The following is an 18,161-nucleotide window of genomic DNA, read 5'->3' on the forward strand; positions in this document are numbered from 1 at the left end:
TCTCTTTATATGGGGGGAAGGGTCGGGGGATCCCTCCGCTGCCAGCGCGTGGTCCCGGCCCCCTCCACCCGCCGTCTCGGCCGCGGCCAGCAGCCCCTGCCCCCCGGGGGACGCTGACGGCCGCCGGGCGCGCCGCCCTAGCATACGGACAGGGGGCGCTCCGCGCGGCCTGGGGCAACCCGGGCCACAGGGGCAAGAAAGTGAGGGCCCAGGTCGGCCCGGGCGTGCAGGGGCCCCGGGTTCGCAGCGGCGGCGGCAGCGATAGCGGCTCTAGCAGCAGCGGGAGTGCCGGGTTGAGCCGGGAAGCCGATGGCGGCGGCGGCGGCGGCTCCGATTCCTCGCTGACTGCCCGTCCGCCCTCCTGCACTGAGCGCCATGTTACCGAGCCAAGCTGGGGCCGCGGCGGCGCTGGGCCGGGGCTCGGCCCTGGGGGGCAGCCTGAACCGGACCCCGACGGGGCGGCCGGGAGGTGGCGGCGGCGGCGGGACTCGCGGGGCTAACGGGGGCCGGGTTCCCGGGAACGGCGCGGGGCTCGGGCCGGGCCGCCTCGAGCGGGAGGCTGCAGCAGCAGCGACAACCACCCCGGCGCCCACCGCGGGGGCCCTAGTCTACAGCGGCAGCGAGGGCGACTCGGAGTCGGGCGAAGAGGAGGAGCTGGGCGCCGAGCGGCGCGGCCTGAAGCGGAGCCTGAGCGAGATGGAGCTCGTCGGTGGGCCCGAGGCGGCGGCGGCGGCCACCGGAGGCTATGGGCCGGTGAGTGGCGCGGTAAGCGGGGCCAAGCCGGGTAAGAAGACTCGGGGCCGCGTGAAGATCAAGATGGAGTTCATCGACAACAAACTGCGGCGCTACACGACCTTCAGCAAGAGGAAGACGGGCATCATGAAGAAGGTACCGGGCCCGGAGGCTGGCCGGCCACGGGGGACCGGGAGGGTGGGGACACGCAAGGGGAGCCCGGGAGGAAGACAGAGCCGAGGCGGAGGTGAGAGGCGGCGAGTCCGCAGGAGGTGTGTGGGAGGGGATGGCTGTTACCCCGGGAGGGCGAAAGGGGAGGGGCCGCCGGGGAAATGTGGGGAGAGGGGAGATGCCGGGGACGTCCAGAGAAGAGGGGAAAGGCGCCGAGGTGGGAGTGACGGGCGCGAGAGAGGAACAGGGCCCTTGTCGGAGTGAAGGGGTGAAGAGTGGTAATGGGAGGCTGCTCGGGAGGTGGTTAATGAGACGCGGGGGTCACTAGATCCAGTGCCTTCTGGTGTCCCGGGGAAGGTGCCGGAAAAGCACGAGTCGAAGGGAAGGTATGGAGGTGAAGAGGCTAGAGCTCTATAACAACAATGAGCCAGCATGTGTGGGAGGAAGGTGGGCACCACAAGAGTAGTGCTGGCTGGAAGGACAGGCAGGGCTGATGGCCGAATGGGGGCTCAAGAGCCCCAGGTAAGGGAGCAGGGCAGGAGAACTGATGCTGCCCTGAGCAGCAGGGACTGAGTCCCACGATGGCCATGTGTCTTCCCTTGCATCCACTGGAAACTGGTGCACTCCCTGCAGGACAACCTTCAGGACCATCTGCCTTTGGGACAAGTGGGATTTCCAGCCCCAGAGAGAATCTGTGCATGGAGTTTGGGGGAAGGCAGGGAGGTTTGTAGAGGTACCTAGAAATTCTTCCTCTTCGAGCCAGCTATCCAGTGAAAAGGGGTGAGGAAAGGGGCCGTCATGAGGTGTAGAAGATATAGGAAGGGATGGAAGCAGATGAACAAGAAGCTAAAACCCTGGGGACATGGGCTGGTGTTTATTTCTGTCCCATATAAAAACCAGAGCTGCTTCCGAGGTGGGTTGTGGAACTTCTTTGGGAGTAAGGAGGCCATCTGTGAGGCCACCCTTGAAGGTCCCCTCCCTGGGGTCATGGCAGGGTAGTAGCTGCTACTCTAGCCCCCATCTCCCATCACTCCAGACCCTTTTGCATCAAGACAAAGAAAGGAAAAAGCTGGTAGCACAGTGTTATAGGGCATAAGGACAAAATGGCAACAGGTTAGGACCTGTGCAGTTTCTGGGAAGAAACATGGGACAGTTTAGAACTTACGTGACCCCCTTAACCTTAATGTCTTATGGGACTTCCAGTGAGATAGCAACTTTATTCTGTCTGGTTCCTATGACAGTGAAGAGTGGGTGGGTGGGAGCCCTCTCTCTGAGGCTCCTGGCACCTCCGTATCCCCTGAGGTTATACATTCTGTCACTAGGGGGCTGTGACTGTTTGCTTGGGCTATCTGCAGGTCAGTGGCTGCTCCTCAAAGGAGGAGCATGGGTAGTTTTTCTGCTCTCCAGCTCTTCTTCAGATATTTTGATGGGGGGGAGGGGTGCGGCAGGGGCTTGAGATCGCTGTGTTTCCTCTCTTCCCTACTTCCCTAGGAAGGTAGAGAGAAAAAGTTTGGCTGACCTACCCATCTCCTCCCCCCCCTACCCCCAGGCCTATGAGCTGTCCACGCTGACAGGGACACAGGTGCTGTTGCTGGTGGCCAGTGAAACAGGCCATGTGTATACCTTTGCCACCCGCAAACTGCAGCCCATGATCACCAGTGAGACTGGCAAGGCACTGATTCAGACCTGCCTCAACTCGCCAGACTCTCCACCTCGCTCAGACCCCACCACAGACCAGAGAATGAGTGCCACGGGCTTTGAAGAAACAGACCTCACCTACCAGGTGTCGGAGTCCGACAGCAGTGGGGAGACCAAGGTGTGTTTGGGTCGCCTATCTGAGGGGAAGGAAGGGGAGGGACTTCACCAGCAGAGAGGGGAGGGGGTGGGTGCCTCTCTCTCGCTCACTCAGGATAGGTGCCCACTGATGTGGAACGGAGCCGGCTTAGTGCCCCTCATCCTAGGGGACAGGTGTCCATCCTCGCCATCCTGACAGGAGGCCGGCCCCCTAGATAAGCGGGCGGCCTCCGTGCCCTTATAAGGCCGGCTCCGGCTCCAGGCCGGCCTCCCGCCTGCAGCCCGCCCGCCTGGCAGGGCCCTTGCATTCCTCCCGCCAGCTGTCTCCCTGCTGGGGGCGGGGGCGTAGCTTAGCCCTGCCCTCGCGGCAGGCTGGGTTGCCAGGGAGTAGGAAGCACTCGTGGGCTCCAGGGTCCTGGGAACCCAGCACTGTCGGCAGGCGGGCTGGTTGACTGGGCTGGAGACTACCTAACCAGCCAGCCGCCTACCTCTTCAGGATGTCCGGGCCTGGGCACGTTTAGGGAGTGTATTTGCGGCTGCTAGGGATGCCGGCCCTAGTTACGCCTCCCCCTTCCTTTTCCCGGTAAGGAGAGGGGGCGGGGCTTCCTCCGTTGCTTCTCTGGGGAGCTCCACCTTCCGGGTGGTCCTTCACTAACTGGCCAGTCAGAAGAAGCGGCACGGTTTGCCTTGGCAACGCCTTCGCCAATCAGGGGCCTCAAGCTCGGCTGCCTAGCAAACATCCCGCGGTGACCCACCCCCAGTATTTGAACCCCCTCAGTTCTCTGGGCTTGGTTCTCAGCTCATGGCTTCCTCCTTCCCCTTGTAAAGAACAAAGGCTCCCCGAGGGGAGAGTCAGTGCTCCAGGTGCCGCCCCCCCACCTTGCCGGCATATCCTATGTAGTTGCAAACTCTTTTAAGCAGTAGGGCTCATTTATTCCCAGGGAATTTTGCTGGAGGAATCATTCCTTTGGTAGTTTAAATCTTAAGTATTTGGCATGAGTACTTAGTTGCCAAACACCCAAGATCTCTCTGAAACCCTAAGTTCCCTGAAAAACTCTTCGTCCCTATCTCAGAAGCCTGGCAAATCAGAGCCGGAAAAGACGTTTTTAAAGAGGACATAGTAGCTCAGCCCCCTCATGTTTATAGACCAGGAAAACTGAGGCTCAGAAAGAGGAAGGTGATTTCCCCGGGATCACACAGATGGTCATTGCCAGAGCTGGGAATAGACCCCGGTGCTTGATTCCCCAGCCAGGGTGATTACCATAGTCCACTGGGGCAGAGAATTCAGGGACTTATCAAGATGACATCATCATCATCATAAGAGCAGCAAAAGCTTACTGCTCCTTTTAGGTGTCAGGCACTTTATTTATGTTCACCTATTAATCTTCACAACACCTGTGGGCTAAGTCTTCTCCTTTTATGGACAGGAAACTGAAGTTCAGCAGCTCAGTAACTTGTGCAGGGGTCAGACAGCAGGTAAATGGCAGAGCTGGGGTTTGAACCCAAGCCCACCGGTTCCAGTCTGGGCTGTCACTCCATACAAAGCTTCTGCAGGGGCAGGGTCTGGTAGAGGCTCACTGCTGCGTCTTTATTCTGGGTGTAGGACACACTGAAACAGGCGTTCACGGTCACCAACCTGCCGGGTACCACCTCCACCATCCAAACAGCACCCAGCACCTCTACCACCATGCAAGTCAGCAGCGGCCCCTCCTTTCCCATCACGAACTACCTGGCCCCAGTGTCTGCTAGCGTCAGCCCCAGCGCTGTCAGCAGTGCCAACGGGACTGTGCTGAAGAGTGCGGGCAGTGGCCCCGTCTCCTCTGGGGGCCTCATGCAGCTGCCTACCAGCTTCACCCTCATGCCTGGTGAGTCACAAGGGGCGAACTGAGCACGCCACGAGTGGATTGAGGGCTGGTACCAGGAGAACCTCTTTCCTTGCTCAGAAGGACGGTGGACACGGGCCAGCCAGAGCCGGAAAGAAGCCTCTTAAAGTCCCACTGGCAGGCATGCCCTTCCTCCCCACTCCCCGGGACCCCTGCTATCCTTGTCAATAAGTTTCAACCATACCCTGTGGCCTTTTCTAGCAGCCCAGCCCTGTGCCCCCTCTGCCACAGGGACAGTAGACATTGCACCACCTCCCTACCTTGAGTGAGGGATGGGGCATGTTCGTGTTGGTTCAGTGCCAGCTCCTAGGTCACCCAAGGAGGCAGAGGCAAGGCCTGGGGTGGGAGGAGGGGGGAGGGGCAGGAGCAGAGCGCAGAAACCCCTGGAGACAAGATTCAGGCCATGAAAGGCCTCATTAGCCCCTAGGAAAGATAGCTATGGGAGCTGGGGAGCAGCGTGCCAGACCCTGGGCCTGGGGGTGTTTGGGGGTGCTTGGTGCAGATGGTGGCCGGGTAGGACAGACCATGAGTAAGTCTCTGTGTCTCCTAGGTGGGGCAGTGGCCCAGCAGGTCCCAGTGCAGGCCATTCAGGTGCACCAGGCCCCACAGCAAGCGTCTCCCTCTCGTGACAGCAGCACAGACCTCACGCAGACCTCCTCCAGTGGGACAGGTATGGCCCGAAGCGCTCCCCTCCCTGCCCCACCCTGCAGTACCCCTCCTGTAACCAAGGTCAGAGAATTCCCTAATGCGGAGATGGAGGCTTTTGGCTTAACCCTTATCTTAATCCTTATGGGACAGTCGGGTGAGGGTGGCTGGGTTTGGAATCCCGTCCTGCGGTAGGGCTTTGGATTTCAGGAGGAAATTAGGGACCATTGGAGCCACCGTTCTCCTCATTCAGGTGAGAAGCTATGGGCCCAGAAAGGAGAATTTCCTTACCCAAGGACACCTGTTTGCTTAATTACCGGGAAAGATTTATAGAGCAGTTGTCTCCTTGTGGGAGGGCATCCTAAGTTTTGAGTAGCTATAATTCTAGTCATTTCAGAAACGATGAAACACTTCCAAAATAAAATTACTTTTAAGTTCTTGCTCTTGACAGCCTTGTTACACAAGATGTGGTCTATGGACAGAGGACCAGCATCACCTGGGAGCTTGATAGAAATGCAGACTCTTTTTTTTTTTAAAGATTTTATTTATTTTTATTTGAGAGAGAGAGAATGAGAGAGAGGGAGTACTTGAGAGGGGGGAGGGTCAGAGGGAGAAGCAGACTCCCCGCCGAGCAGGGAGCCCGATGCGGGACTCGATCCCGGGACTCCAGGATCATGACCTGAGCCGAAGGCAGTCGCTTAACCAACTGAGCCACCCAGGCGCCCTTGATAGAAATGCAGACTCTTAAGCCTTACCCCAGATCTGCATTTTAACAAGATCCCAGTTGACCTTATGCACATTAACCCTGGATGTTTAAAAGATGAGTTTGTTAGCCACGCGTTTAGGAAGAGGGAGGAAAAGTGAGAACAAATTAAAAAATGGGATGATGGCGCCCCCTAAAAGGGGAGTATTTAAAAAAAAAATAAAGTGAAAGGGGAGCATCTGAGTTTCCCTAAGAGTGGGTCAGTCATTGCAATCCTTGTTTCTCCCAGGGCCTTATGGTCTTGGAATGAAGAATTCAGCAGATAGAAAATTGAATTGTATAACGTGATAGGATACAATTAAAGGTCGGTGCTCCTGTGTTCAAGAAAAAATAAGGCTTGGGGCGCCTGGGTGTCTCAGTCAGTTAAGCGGCTGCCTTCGGCTCAGGTCATGATCCCAGGGTCCTGGGATCGAGCCCCGCATCGGGCTCCCTGCTCAGCAGAGAGCCTGCTTCTCCCTTTCCCTCTGCCTGCCGCTCTGCCTACTTGTGCTATCTCTCTATCAAATAAATAAAAAAAAAGAAAAGAAAAAGAAAAAATAAGGCTTTTCTTAGTCAATGACACAGGGAGCAGAGGAATGAGTCTTGTCAAGCTTCTGACCTGGGCAATAGCATGAGGGCTCCAGAGCCCTGGAGTTCCTGGAGGTGGGATTGGGGATATCAGTAGGGACCAGGGCCAACCTCCTTAATGTGTGTCTGTGTTTGCCAGTGACATTGCCTGCCACCATCATGACGTCATCTGTGCCCACAACTGTGGGCGGCCACATGATGTACCCTAGCCCCCATGCAGTGATGTATGCACCCACCTCGGGCTTGGCTGATGGCAGCCTCACCGTGCTCAATGCCTTCCCCCAGGCGCCATCCACCATGCAGGTGTCCCACAGCCAGGTCCAGGAGCAAGGTGAGTTGTGGGGTGCGGCTGAGGAAGGAGGACCATTTCCTCCCTTATACACCCAATGTTCAAATGGGCCCCCACATACACACCTAGATGTCCACACTCGCACACCACATACACAAACTAGGCTGCCCACACATAGCCCTACACACGCACACACGGATGCTTGCACACATATTCCAACACCCATGGCTGTCCACTAGGGTACTCATGCACACTTGAAAACTCACGTCCGCGTGCACACATGGACACATTTGGACGCTCGCCCTTGGGCACTTGCATCTGAGACTTACCGGGTCACTTGTGCATTTATCACCACTTCTGCAGTATCTGGAAGTTTCTCTTGAGCAAGCAATTTGAGTATCTCCTGTGGTTTCCCCATGCAGGTGGCGTTCCTCAGGTGTTCCTGACAGCGCCGTCTGGGACAGTGCAGATCCCTGTTTCTGCAGTTCAGCTTCACCAGGTAGGTGTGTGTGTGGGGGGGGGCACCCTTCACCTCACCCCAGCCAGCCCGCCAGCCAGCCATTTCTTCATCTTGACCCTGGGGATTCCATTTACCCATTGGTCAAAGCCAAGATCCCTAGGCGGGAGGCCTGTCTGTTTTCCCGGTCAGGCCCGTGGTGGACAGGCAGGCAAGCGGGGCGGGGGCTTGAACTGCCTGGCCAGCCCCTGCCCCCTCTTCCTCACACACCCCCTTCCCTCCAGATGGCTGTGATCGGGCAGCAGGCTGGGAGCAGCAGCAACCTCACCGAGTTACAGGTGGTGAACCTGGACGCCGCTCACAGCACCAAGAGTGACTGATCCGCCCTGCCACCCTGGACAGATGGCCCGAGGGATGGCACCACTTATTTATTGTTGCCTTTTCACGTTTTCTTTACACACACGTTGACGGGCCGCAGGAGGGAGGCAGGGAGGAGGAGCGGGCAGCCGCAGGACCGAGCCCTCTCACTCCAGCCAAAGAAATGGGCCAGCCTGCCCTCCACCCTCCCCTCCCTCCCCCTCCCCTCCTTCTAGCTCCACCTCCCGTTTTCTGTTGATGGTGGGGCCATCCTCCCTCCTCAGACTCCCCTCGCCAGCTTGGCGCCATGTTTGCCATGAGTATTAGCTTATCCAATGGGACCGTGCCCCACCTTCCCACACACAGGCCCCTGTGGGACTAGGCACCGTGTTCCCCCTGAGGAAGCAGTTGGGGTCCTCTCCCAGCCTCCTTGCTGACCCCAAGTCAGCCCTGTGTCTGTCACAGGCTGGGTAAAAAGAGCCCTACCCCTGCCCCTAAGGGAGCCACCTGGGGAGATGGGGCTTCTTCCCTCACGCCGCCGCCCTGTTGTCCCTGCAGCTCCTGAGAGCTGGGCCTGTGCACAGAGCAGGTTCCCAGGGCCCGCTGCCCTGCCTTGCCGATCCCCTCGGGACTCCAGGGACTCCTGGGTTGGAGGGAACCATCAGGGTTCCCTCTCACCCTGTCTACCCCTCCCCCCAGCTGCTTTACTTAAAGTTGATTTTGAACTTTTTATTTGAGGAGACGAAGTGAAATCTATAAATATATATTTTTAAAATATTTAAACTTTTTTTTATGGCGTTTTTCTCGTCCCCCTCCCTGCCCAAACTCCCCTTCCCTGGGGAGCCCTGGGGCTCCCCGGAACTGGCTGGGCCTCTGGGGACAGAGCCACCCCATGAGCTCGGGGCCCGTCAGTGTGTAGGGGAGATTCTGGGATTGCCGGTCCTGGGTTGTTTCCAGGAGAAAACCGGGGGAGGGGCCCTCAGGCCATGCCCCAACGGGGTGGGGAGGGTGACCCATAACCCTGGGTCTCTTTTTGCCCTTTAGGGCTGTTGCAAGGGAGAGGGAAGAGGGAGACCAAATGTGGGGGTGGGGGTGGGAGGGTGTCAGGTAGAGGCAACTGACTTCATTTGTGCCACACGCATGGGCATTGCAGCCTTGTGCTCCCCCAGGCCTGCAGCTGCCTGGGGCCCAAGTTGCAGTGAGCAGGGTGGGGTCTGGGAGGGGGTGAGAGGCAGGAATGGGGGTCAGAAGAAATGGGAGCAGCTCTTGGGCTGAGTATAGAGATAGGGGAGCCAGAAATGGGCAGCTCTCCCAGGGAGTGAGCAGCTACTGTAACTTTTTTAAATTAAGACAAAAAGCCTTGAAGAAAATGACTTTATTTTTCTAAGTGTAACCTCAGTATTTATGTAATTTGTACAGGGGCAGTGCCCTACCCCACTCTGCCCCCTTTGGGGTAGACCTTGAGGATGGGCCAGCATAGGGGGAGGGTCTTTTACCCTGTGTCAGAGCCTACCTTCACCCCCTTTATCCAGAAAGGGAGCTTTTTCAGAACAGGGCAGCAGTTGGGGTGGAGTTTTATTAACCCCCGTGACTGCCTTCAGGAGGAACAGTCCTGCTTCTGTAATTAGGTGAAGGGGTGGGGGAAGTTTTGGTGCACAGCCTAGTTATCAAGGGGATGATTTGCCGGCGTGTTTGAGAACCCCCGTAACCTCTAACCCCCATTGCTGTCTTGCCCCGGTTTGGGGTGCCAAGATGGAAGTCACCATTCTGGGCTTTCTCCTGGAGATAGCTGGGGCTTATGGGTGGCTTACAAGGCTGGTGCATGGCAAATCAGGGGCCAGAGAGTGGGGGAGCTTGGGACTCAGGTCTGTAACTGCCCAGCCCCCTTTCTCTGCTCTTGTTTCACTCCACGATCACTCACTCACTCCCCACTCCCCCGCCCAGGGGAGGAGACTGATGAATTCCTCCTCTCCTTCCCACAAGAGACAGACCCAGTGAGTGAATCAGGCAAAGTGCTTATAATGTGTGTTGTGTGAGCGTGGCCTTGGGAGAACATGTGTGCGTCAGGGATGAGGTGGCATTTATATGTGCAGCAACCCTTGGTGTTTCCCTTCCTTGGTGGCTCTGGGGTGTGTGTGCGTGCATGTGTGTGTGCGCGCGTGTGTGTGCCTGAGTGTGTGTGTGTGAATGTGGAGTATGTCAGTGGTTTCTACTTCCCCTGGGATGCTGACCCAGGAATAGTGGACATGGTCACAGTCCTATGTACAGAGCTTTCTTTTGTATTAAAAAAAATACTCTTTCAATAAATGTATCATTTTTGTGCACAGACTGTGGGGTCTTTGCCTCCGTTTTTCTGCATAGGGAGGGAGGGAAGTATCAAACCCCAAACTGCTCTGAGAAGCAAGCCTGGCTGCCTGATAACAACGGCAAAACTAAGGGGTGCCTTGGGCTGTGGAACTCTGCGACTTAACTGAAGGAACATTTCGGGGAGTTGGAGCCTTTGTCTCTGTGCGTGGCTTTGTTAGGTTTTTAGGCCAACACAGAGATGAGCAATTTTAATTAATAGGCAAAGTGACTCAACCAATCCAAAGCACTGCCGAGGGGAAGTGCTTGGGAAACTTATGGCCACGTGATCCAGTGAAAACTCAGCACAGACAGCTCCAGGCTTGGGAGTGCAGGCTTCAGGGGCATGGGGAAGGCCGACCTAGGAAACGCGAGAGGTGGCTCCGAGGGGAAGGAGGGAAAGTGCGGCGTACTTCGGCGAGGAGCACCGCGACCGTGAGCGCGGGCTCCGCCTGCAGCGCGCCTCGCGCGCAACGGCGCGGCCACTACGCATGCTCCACTCGCGCGCCCTTCCGCCACGCTCGGCTCTGGGCCGCCGGGGCCCCCGTAGAAGCCGGGCCGCGCCCGCCCTGGCCGTGTGACCCGGAAGGGAGCTGCTGAGGAGGCGGGGCCAGGACGGCGGGACCGGCCGCTGGCTCCCAGCGAGGGCCAAGCCGGGCGGTGGGAGGTGAGAGGAGAGTCCTGCGGCGACCCGGTCCCTGCCGCGTCCCCTTCCCGCTCCCTGACCCGCTCTCCGTGGGGCTGATGACGGGAGCCAGGTCTTTTCTCCGAGATGCGCCCGGTCCTGTCAGCCTCCTCGGACCGCACCCCCCCCCACCCCGCCCCGAAAGCCGTTCCGCTGCCCTGTGGCCTCCCCCGGCACCCCTGATGGTCTGCAGGCTTGGGTCTGACCTTGCTACTTGCTTCTACCTGCTGTCTCATCCCCAGCTCCAGACCTCACCTCTACACCTCAGTTTACCGCTCCTATTCCAGGCCCATGATAGTTCCCCCTCTCCCCCCGACCCCCATTTAGGCTTATCAGTTGTTTTATTTCACCCTGGTCATTGGTTGTCCACTGCCACATCACCGATTACCTCCCGGTCTTGCCCCGCTCCCCATGCTACCCGGACCCCTGCCCCCATCGAGGTCCACATCCCATGTTTCCCCTCCCCTTCACACCTTTCTTCTGTCATCTTTTATCCCCCCCATTCCTACTCTCACCGCTCCCCAGTTACCCCCATATTGCTACATACCACACATACCTTTTCCTGATCGCCAGCATAGCCGTCTTCCTATTCCCATTTACCATTTTCCAGCTTAATAACTCAGTTTATCTGAGGACTGCCCCTCCCTTCTCCAGCTAAGAATAATATTAGATTGTGTTTAGGGAGCTCTCACCGTGTGCTAGCGGCTGTTTTAGGTGGTCTACATACATGATCTTACTCAGGTTTTTACAACTTTACAATACTATCCCCATGTTGCAGAGGAGGGAACTGAGGCTCAGTGGTGAAGTAAGTTGTCCAAAAGTACTCTCAGAGTAAGTCAAAGAGCCAGAATTCAGAGTCACACCTGAGTCTCACCTGTGCTATATATTGCCTTTCTAACAGCTTCACCATCTCCTGACCTCATTTCCTACCCTTCAGCTGCATGATTAACACCTCCCTATATATCTGCCTGACTTAGACCCTCACCAGACATACAACTTATGTGCCAGGTGGAACCTGGTCTTTTTTCCTATAATTTTATCTGGCCCCCTCAGCCCCTCTCCTGCTCACAATACCCTCGTACACTTTCCCCATCCAGCCATCCGGATGTGGGGGCCCACCGCCCAACCTTCTTTCCTCCATTCTATCTGCAGTGGCCCACATTCCAGCTTTACGCTATCATTTTTACTCCCTGTCCTGCCTCTCCTCCACCCTGACTTTCCTCATTTGTTCTGGCTACACTGTCCCCCATGCTGCTGTCCTGCCTGCTCACCCCTCTTACCTTCTAAGTCTTGATCTGTATCCCTCGGCCATCCTGCTCTTCTGTCCTACCTAGCTGTCACTCTTTTTGTGACCTTCTTGTTCTTATCCTCTTTCATAACCTCTTCCATTTCTTTTTTTTTTTTTTAAGATTTTATTTATTTATTTGAGAGAAAGAGAGAGAGAGAAACAGCATGAGAGGGGAGAGGGTCTGAGGGAGAAGCAGGCTTCCCGCTGAGCAGGGAGCCCGATGTGGGACTCGATCCCAGGACTCCGGGATCATGACCTGAGCCGAAGGCAGTCGCTTAACCAACTGAGCCACCCAGGCGCCCAACCTCTTCCATTTCTTAACCCCCTTCACTTCATCCTCTTGCCATTTCCACTGCATTCTCCTTCCTTCTAAATCCCCAAATATATTCAAGTTATGTATTCTGTCTCGTTGGCTTTTTCTCTTTGGTCTGTAAATTCCATCATGCAGCCTACCAGTCACCCTGCACCTGATCTGTGTCTCAAGGTTCCATCCCCTCCATGTAGTCTTTTCCCTTGCCCTCATTGCCTTTATCTTTCTCCTTGTGTGTCCCAGGAGGTCAGGATGGTGGGGGAACGGCGCACCAGGGACCTCATGGTGCCCTTGGGGCCCCGGCTGCAAGCATATCCTGAAGAGCTTATTCGACAGCGGCCTGGGCATGATGGGCATCCTGAATACCTGATCCGATGGAGTGTTCTGAAGTGTGGGGAAGGGGGCAGAGTGGGTGTGGAAGAGGGCAAGACAGAGCACATCCTCATGTGGCTGTCAGCCCCCGAAGTCTACGCCAACTGCCCCATGCTGTTAGGTGAGCGGGCACTATCTAAGGGACCTCAGCATGAACCAGCTGGGGGTTCAGGAAGCTTTCCCCGAGATCCAGGAGGTCTGGATGACACAGCAGTGGGAGAGATGGAGGCTGATGTGCGGGCGCTGGTGCGCAGGGCTGCCAGGCAGCTGGCAGAAGGTGGGACCTCGAGCCTCACAGCTGCTGTGCTCCACACCATCCATGTGCTCAGTGCCTATGCCAGCATCGGGCCCCTCACTGGGGTCTTCAGGGAGACGGGAGCCCTGGACCTGCTCATGCACATGTTATGCAACCCTGAGCCTCAGATCCGTCGGAGTGCGGGCAAGATGCTACAGGCTCTGGCAGCCCACGATGCTGGTAAGAGACAGCCAGGGGAAGAAGGAAAGCACTGGAGAGAATGGGGCCACAAGGAGTAAGAACAGAAAGAGGAGGGATTTCCCAACTCTGGAAGAACACCTAGCGTTTGGTGAATACCAATTTATTGCCCCCCCCCCCAAAATGTACAGATTAATAAACTATGACAGGTATATAAACAGAATAAAATAATAGTACCCAGTTCATCTGTCCATTTTCAGTGCAGTGGCAGAGAAGAGAATAGGATAGGTTTATATTTTTAAACGGTAGGTTGAGATTTATTCGTTGATTGTGAAATCAGTTTGGTGGGTTACAACCAACATTTTTTTAATGTAAAATAACTAGCAGGTAGCATAAGGTAAGTTTTGTAGCATTAAATATATGTTTCAGTTATACGTGGGTATGTTTGTATCAGGTTACCATGTAAAATGTATACCTTATTGTGAACCTCAGTCACAAAGAAGTTTGAAAACCTCTAGGGTAGGGGATAGATAGTCTAGGAGAGGCAGGGGAAAGTCTTGGGCATTGAGGAGAAGATACAGATTGGGTGTGGATTACAGGGAGTCGGGCTCACGTCCTTCTGTCACTGAGCCAGCAAGATGGCATCGAGCAGCACATGGATTTTGACAGCCGCTATACTTTGCTGGAGCTGTTTGCAGAGACCACCTCCTCTGAGGAACACTGCATGGCCTTTGAGGGCATTCATCTGCCTCAGGTACTCTGGCAGCTATGGGGGAAATGCCGTGTACAAGGCCGAGGGCATCACTTCTGAAAGCGTGGTTCAGGATTATGCATCAGCACCAGAGCCACTTGGGGAGCTTGCTAAAATGAAGGGTCACGCTTGCTCCCCCACTCAGAATTTCTGAGATTAGAACCCAGGAATCTCTCTTTTAAGACACTCCTTGTGTGTTCTATAAATCACAGTTTGAGACCTTCTCAAAGTGTGGGGCTAGGCGTTCATGTTTCTCTGTAGAGGATGATATTATGGGGAAAGGAGAGGGGCTGAAGCTGGGAGAAGATGAACCTACACCACAGACTGTGTCCTACAGATCCCAGGAAAGCTGCTCTTCTCCCTGGTGAAACGCTACCTATGTGTCACCTCCCTGCTGGATCAGCTGAATAATAGCCCAGAGCCAGGGGCTGGAGACCGAGGCTCCCTGTCCTCAAGGGAGTTCGGCCGGGAGAAAAGCCGGGGGCAGCGGGAGCTGGAATTCAGTATGGCTGTGGGCAACCTCATCTCCGAGCTGGTGCGGAGCATGGGCTGGGCCCGGAACCTCAGTGAACAGAGCACATTGCCACTGCGGCCTGCCCGCTCCATCTTTCAGCCCTGCGTTTCAGGCCCTAGCCTTTTGCTCCCCACCATGGTTGCCGCCCCCAGAAGGCAAGAGCGGGCCTTCCGCCAACGCTCTGAATTCTCAAGCCGCTGTGGCTATGGTGAGTATGTGCGAGAGACGCTGCAGGCCGGGATGCGAGTGCGCATGCTGGAGGACTATGAGGAGGTCAGCGCTGGGGACGAGGGCGAGTTCCGTCAGAGCAACAATGGCGTGCCCCCCGTGCAGGTGAGCGAGGGCGCGTGGGGGAGCATAACTGGGGCTTCTATGCAGGGGGCTCTGGCAGGCCACCCTGGGAGAAAAACCCCGTGGGGATTGCAGTGGTTAAAGGGGGTCAGCAGGTGAGAAGGGCTTGGGAAAATTTGGAGGACTGAGAAAATGGGATGGGCTGTGAGGTCAAGCAGAGACCCACACCCAGGAAGCAGAGCTGTTGCATGGAGTCACTCCCTGCGCCTGCACCCGTGGAGTTGGCTAGGAGGGAGTGTCAGAGCAGAGTCCATCAGGGTTAGGAGCAAATGAGTGGCAGGGCCCACCCCATAGGGGAAGGTAGCCTTTTGCTCTGTGGAGGCTTTCCCAAGCCTAGCCCGCTGTGCATCTGAGGACCGTGTGCCCCGGCTCTGGGCCCAGCCTTGTCCTCTCGAGCCTGCACCACCCAGGGCTCAGAAGCCTATTCTTTGCCTCTTTCTTCCTCCCTCCATACAGGTCTTCTGGCAGTCGACGGGCCGCACCTACTGGGTGCACTGGCACATGCTGGAGATCCTGGGCCCTGAGGAGGCTGCCGAGGATTCGGCTTCAGGAGCTGTGGAGAAGGGGGCGGAGGCTCCTCTGCTGGGCACAGGTGGGCCTTGGAGGGCAATGGACAGCATATCTCTGAACAGAGGAGTAGGACTGGGACGCAGCCACTCCTGAGTAGGAGCTGCCCCAGAGATTCCGAAATGCCCTCTGTTCCCATTGGATGATGGCACCCCTGTTCCTGTATCCTTAGTGCTTCCTTCCTGGGACTGGAAACCTGTGGATGGGCTCTACTCTTTGCCATACCTCCAGCCCGAGCCCCAGAAGAATGAGCATTTGGGATACCTGACCCAGGCCGAGTGGTGGGAGCTGCTCTTCTTCATCAAGAAGCTGGACATCTGTGAGCAGCAGCCAATTTTCCAGAATCTTCGGGAGAACCTGGATGAGGTATCGTAGGCCTGAGATACTTGGGTTTGGAGTGGGTTTGGAGGTGGGATTCTCTAAGGGAGTTCTAGATAAGGGGGTGCTTAGAGGGAGGCTGGAGCTGGAGATTAGAGAGTATGAGGGGGGCCTGCTGGGGAAGGAGACAAGTGCTGTGAGGTCGGGTATGCAAGGCATGGTGGGAGGCGGCCACCCTCTCTATTCGTGTCCGCAAGACCTTCGCATCTCCTTATCCCTGAAATGCGTACCCTCTTCTTTTGACAGACCCTGGGTGACAAGGCCCTGGGTGACCTCTCCGTGCCTGTAGAGCTCGCGGAGGGTCTGCTGCAGGTGCTCAGCGCTCGGTTTGAGGGCAGCACCCTCAGCGACCTGCTCACCTCCCAAATCTACACCAAGTATGGGCTGCTGCCCGATGAACTAAGCATCTCGTCCTCTTTACGAAGTCACTCCTGTACCCCAGATCCAGAAGAGGAGTCCAAGTCAGAGGCCAACTTCTCAGAAGAAGAGACCGAATCCCCCAAAGCAAAAGCTGAGCCCCCGAAGGCAGATTCAGAACCTGCCAAGGGAAAAACTGAGCCCCCTGTGGCACAGAGTGATTCACAGCTGTTTAACCAGCTTCTGGTGATGGAGGGGATTGCTCTGCCCCCTGAGATGAAGGAGGCAGCCAGTGGTGAGTCAGGTGCTGGGAGGGGAGGGCAAAGAAGTTGGAGCAAGTCCTGGCCTCCAAGAAATAGGGTAGAGGAGAGCTGTGGACTAAGGTTGCTGTTGCATGGGAAAATGCTCTGGAAGCATGCATCCATCTTCCTTCCTTTGACCTTGAGTGTATCTAACCAGTCGCTGCTCCCTTCAGTATCCCTGGAAAAGGAGGCTCCGCTTTCCAGAATATCTTCATCTTCAGTGTTTGGCTATTAAATCTCTCACGCAGAATTGGAAAAGCTCTGAATGCAAAGCTACAGGAATGAATAATGTATTAGAATATCAGTAGGATAGCTGGGCTTGACCTTTAAAGACTTCCAACTTGGAGGAGCCTCAATTTTTTTTAAGCCACTACCTTTCCCTCACCGATTTCAGAAATGGCTAGAGGCTTGCGGGGTCCTGGTTCGCGCAGCTCCCTGGATCAGCATGTGGCAGCGGTCGTGGCCACCGTGCAGATATCCAGCTTGGACACAAACCTGCAGCTTTCAGGGCTCTATGCCCTCTCTCAGGCCGTGGAGGAGGTCACTGATCGGGACCACCCTCTGGTCCGTCCCGACAGATCCCTGAGGTTAGTTAGAATGGTGGGGAGGGAGGGGGGGTTTGGTTTAAGCTGCCATCGGGGGAGGACGTAAGGTGGGAAGGAGCTATATCAGGAATTGAAAGGCTGAGGGTGAAAGAAGGGTCAGCCTGAGGAGCAGCTGAGCAGAAGGATGCCGTATTATAACAGAATATTATAATATTCTTGGAGGACTTACTCTGTGCCAGGCTCTGTGCTTAAAGTTTTACATGCGTTCTCTCATTAAATCCTCCTCTCTGTCTTCCTTCCTGAGGAAGAGTTGATGCTACGTGCTTATGCCATTGTATGGGTGAGGAAACGGAACTGTAGAAAATTGAACTCCCGGTTTTTTTTTTAAGCCACTTTTAAATTATACAAATAATACACAAATACATTCTCATTTTAAAAGATCTGAAGAATGTAAAAGAGCACAGAAGGAAAAGGCAGAGTCCCTTTTGCCACTGTTGTCAGTCTGCTGTGGATTCTTCAGACCTTCCACAGCTTTACATTTGTCAACGTGTTTGAAAATTGAACATTTTCTGAGTTTGTGTTTAAATCTGTGTAATCACGCTACATGTTTCTACAACTTTCCCCCCACACTCAGTATGTCTGAGAGGGCTCTCCATGTCCATCCACATAGAGCTGCCTCATCACTCTCACTGCTGCATAGGACTTTGCAATAGGATTATCTCCAAGTTTAAGTACAGTGTTCTACTGGATCTGTTTTCCTCACGTCTGCCAACACTGGATATTATAATTTTTTTTTTTTTTTACTCTATCAGATTGGCAGAATTTTAAACGATTGGTATCTTTGTTTTAATTTCTTAGCGCTGGTAAGTTAAGCATATTTGCATGTATTTGTTGTGTTTCTTCTTGTATAAATAATCTGTTCTTATCCTTTGCCCATTTTCTTACTGGGTCTTTGGTTTTTTTCTTACTGATCTGTGGGCAATCTGGATATTAATCTGTTACTTGTGTTTCATATATCTTGCTGGTTTTTTTTTTTTTCAAAATCATATTAACTCTTTCCTGAATATGAAATAATATATGCCTCCTATAAAAAAATTAGAAAACTATGAAGTTAAAAATAATCTGAAAACCCTTTGCAGAGAGAGTCACTGTTAACATTTTGGTAAACATCCTTACTTATATTTCTATATCCATTCATATATATGATTTATGTGGTATTAACTTGTTTATAATAAATTGCGGCTACAGAAAGGGATTTATATCTGAAGCACATTTGATTCATGTTGTTGTCATCATAAAGCTCATGA

At 54.9% G+C, this 18,161-nt stretch overlaps 2 protein-coding genes across 4 annotated transcripts in view; both read left to right on the plus strand.

Annotated features, from left to right (window-relative positions):
- On the plus strand, positions 1-9,987 carry SRF (serum response factor). Its single transcript, XM_034990630.1, has 7 exons — positions 1-888; positions 2,453-2,719; positions 4,301-4,562; positions 5,131-5,250; positions 6,695-6,886; positions 7,267-7,343; positions 7,586-9,987. The coding sequence occupies exons 1-7, from the start codon at positions 376-378 to the stop codon at positions 7,679-7,681; spliced, it is 1,527 nt and encodes a 508-aa protein (XP_034846521.1). The 5' UTR covers positions 1-375; the 3' UTR covers positions 7,682-9,987.
- Positions 9,988-10,521: 534 nt separating this feature from the next.
- CUL9 (cullin 9) overlaps positions 10,522-18,161 on the plus strand; it is a 37,393-nt gene continuing 29,753 nt past the window's right edge. For 2 of the 3 annotated variants that reach the window (XM_034991689.1, XM_034991690.1), the window contains exons 1-7: positions 12,220-13,131; positions 13,689-13,843; positions 14,178-14,687; positions 15,162-15,297; positions 15,445-15,638; positions 15,897-16,302; positions 16,704-16,896. In XM_034991689.1, the coding sequence (XP_034847580.1) occupies positions 12,369-13,131; positions 13,689-13,843; positions 14,178-14,687; positions 15,162-15,297; positions 15,445-15,638; positions 15,897-16,302; positions 16,704-16,896 (2,357 nt within the window). In that variant the 5' untranslated portion in view covers positions 12,220-12,368. Of the gene's footprint in view, positions 10,669-12,219; positions 13,132-13,688; positions 13,844-14,177; positions 14,688-15,161; positions 15,298-15,444; positions 15,639-15,896; positions 16,303-16,703; positions 16,897-18,161 lie in introns of those variants that run through there. The other variant, XM_034991691.1, reaches the window with a different exon arrangement.

This window comes from Mirounga leonina, unplaced genomic scaffold (genome assembly GCF_011800145.1).
Source record: "Mirounga leonina isolate KUSES-001 unplaced genomic scaffold, KU_Mleo_1.0 Mir_53, whole genome shotgun sequence".
Classification (NCBI taxonomy): Eukaryota; Metazoa; Chordata; class Mammalia; order Carnivora; family Phocidae; genus Mirounga; species Mirounga leonina.

Coding starts and splice junctions, on each gene's coding strand:
- SRF (XM_034990630.1), top strand. CDS start 376: ATGTTACCGAGCCAAGCTGGGGCCGCGGCGGCGCTGGGCCGGGGCTCG. Junction 889..2,452: donor AGACGGGCATCATGAAGAAG/GTACCGGGCCCG, acceptor CCCTACCCCCAG/GCCTATGAGCTGTCCACGCT. Junction 4,563..5,130: donor CAGCTTCACCCTCATGCCTG/GTGAGTCACAAG, acceptor TGTGTCTCCTAG/GTGGGGCAGTGGCCCAGCAG.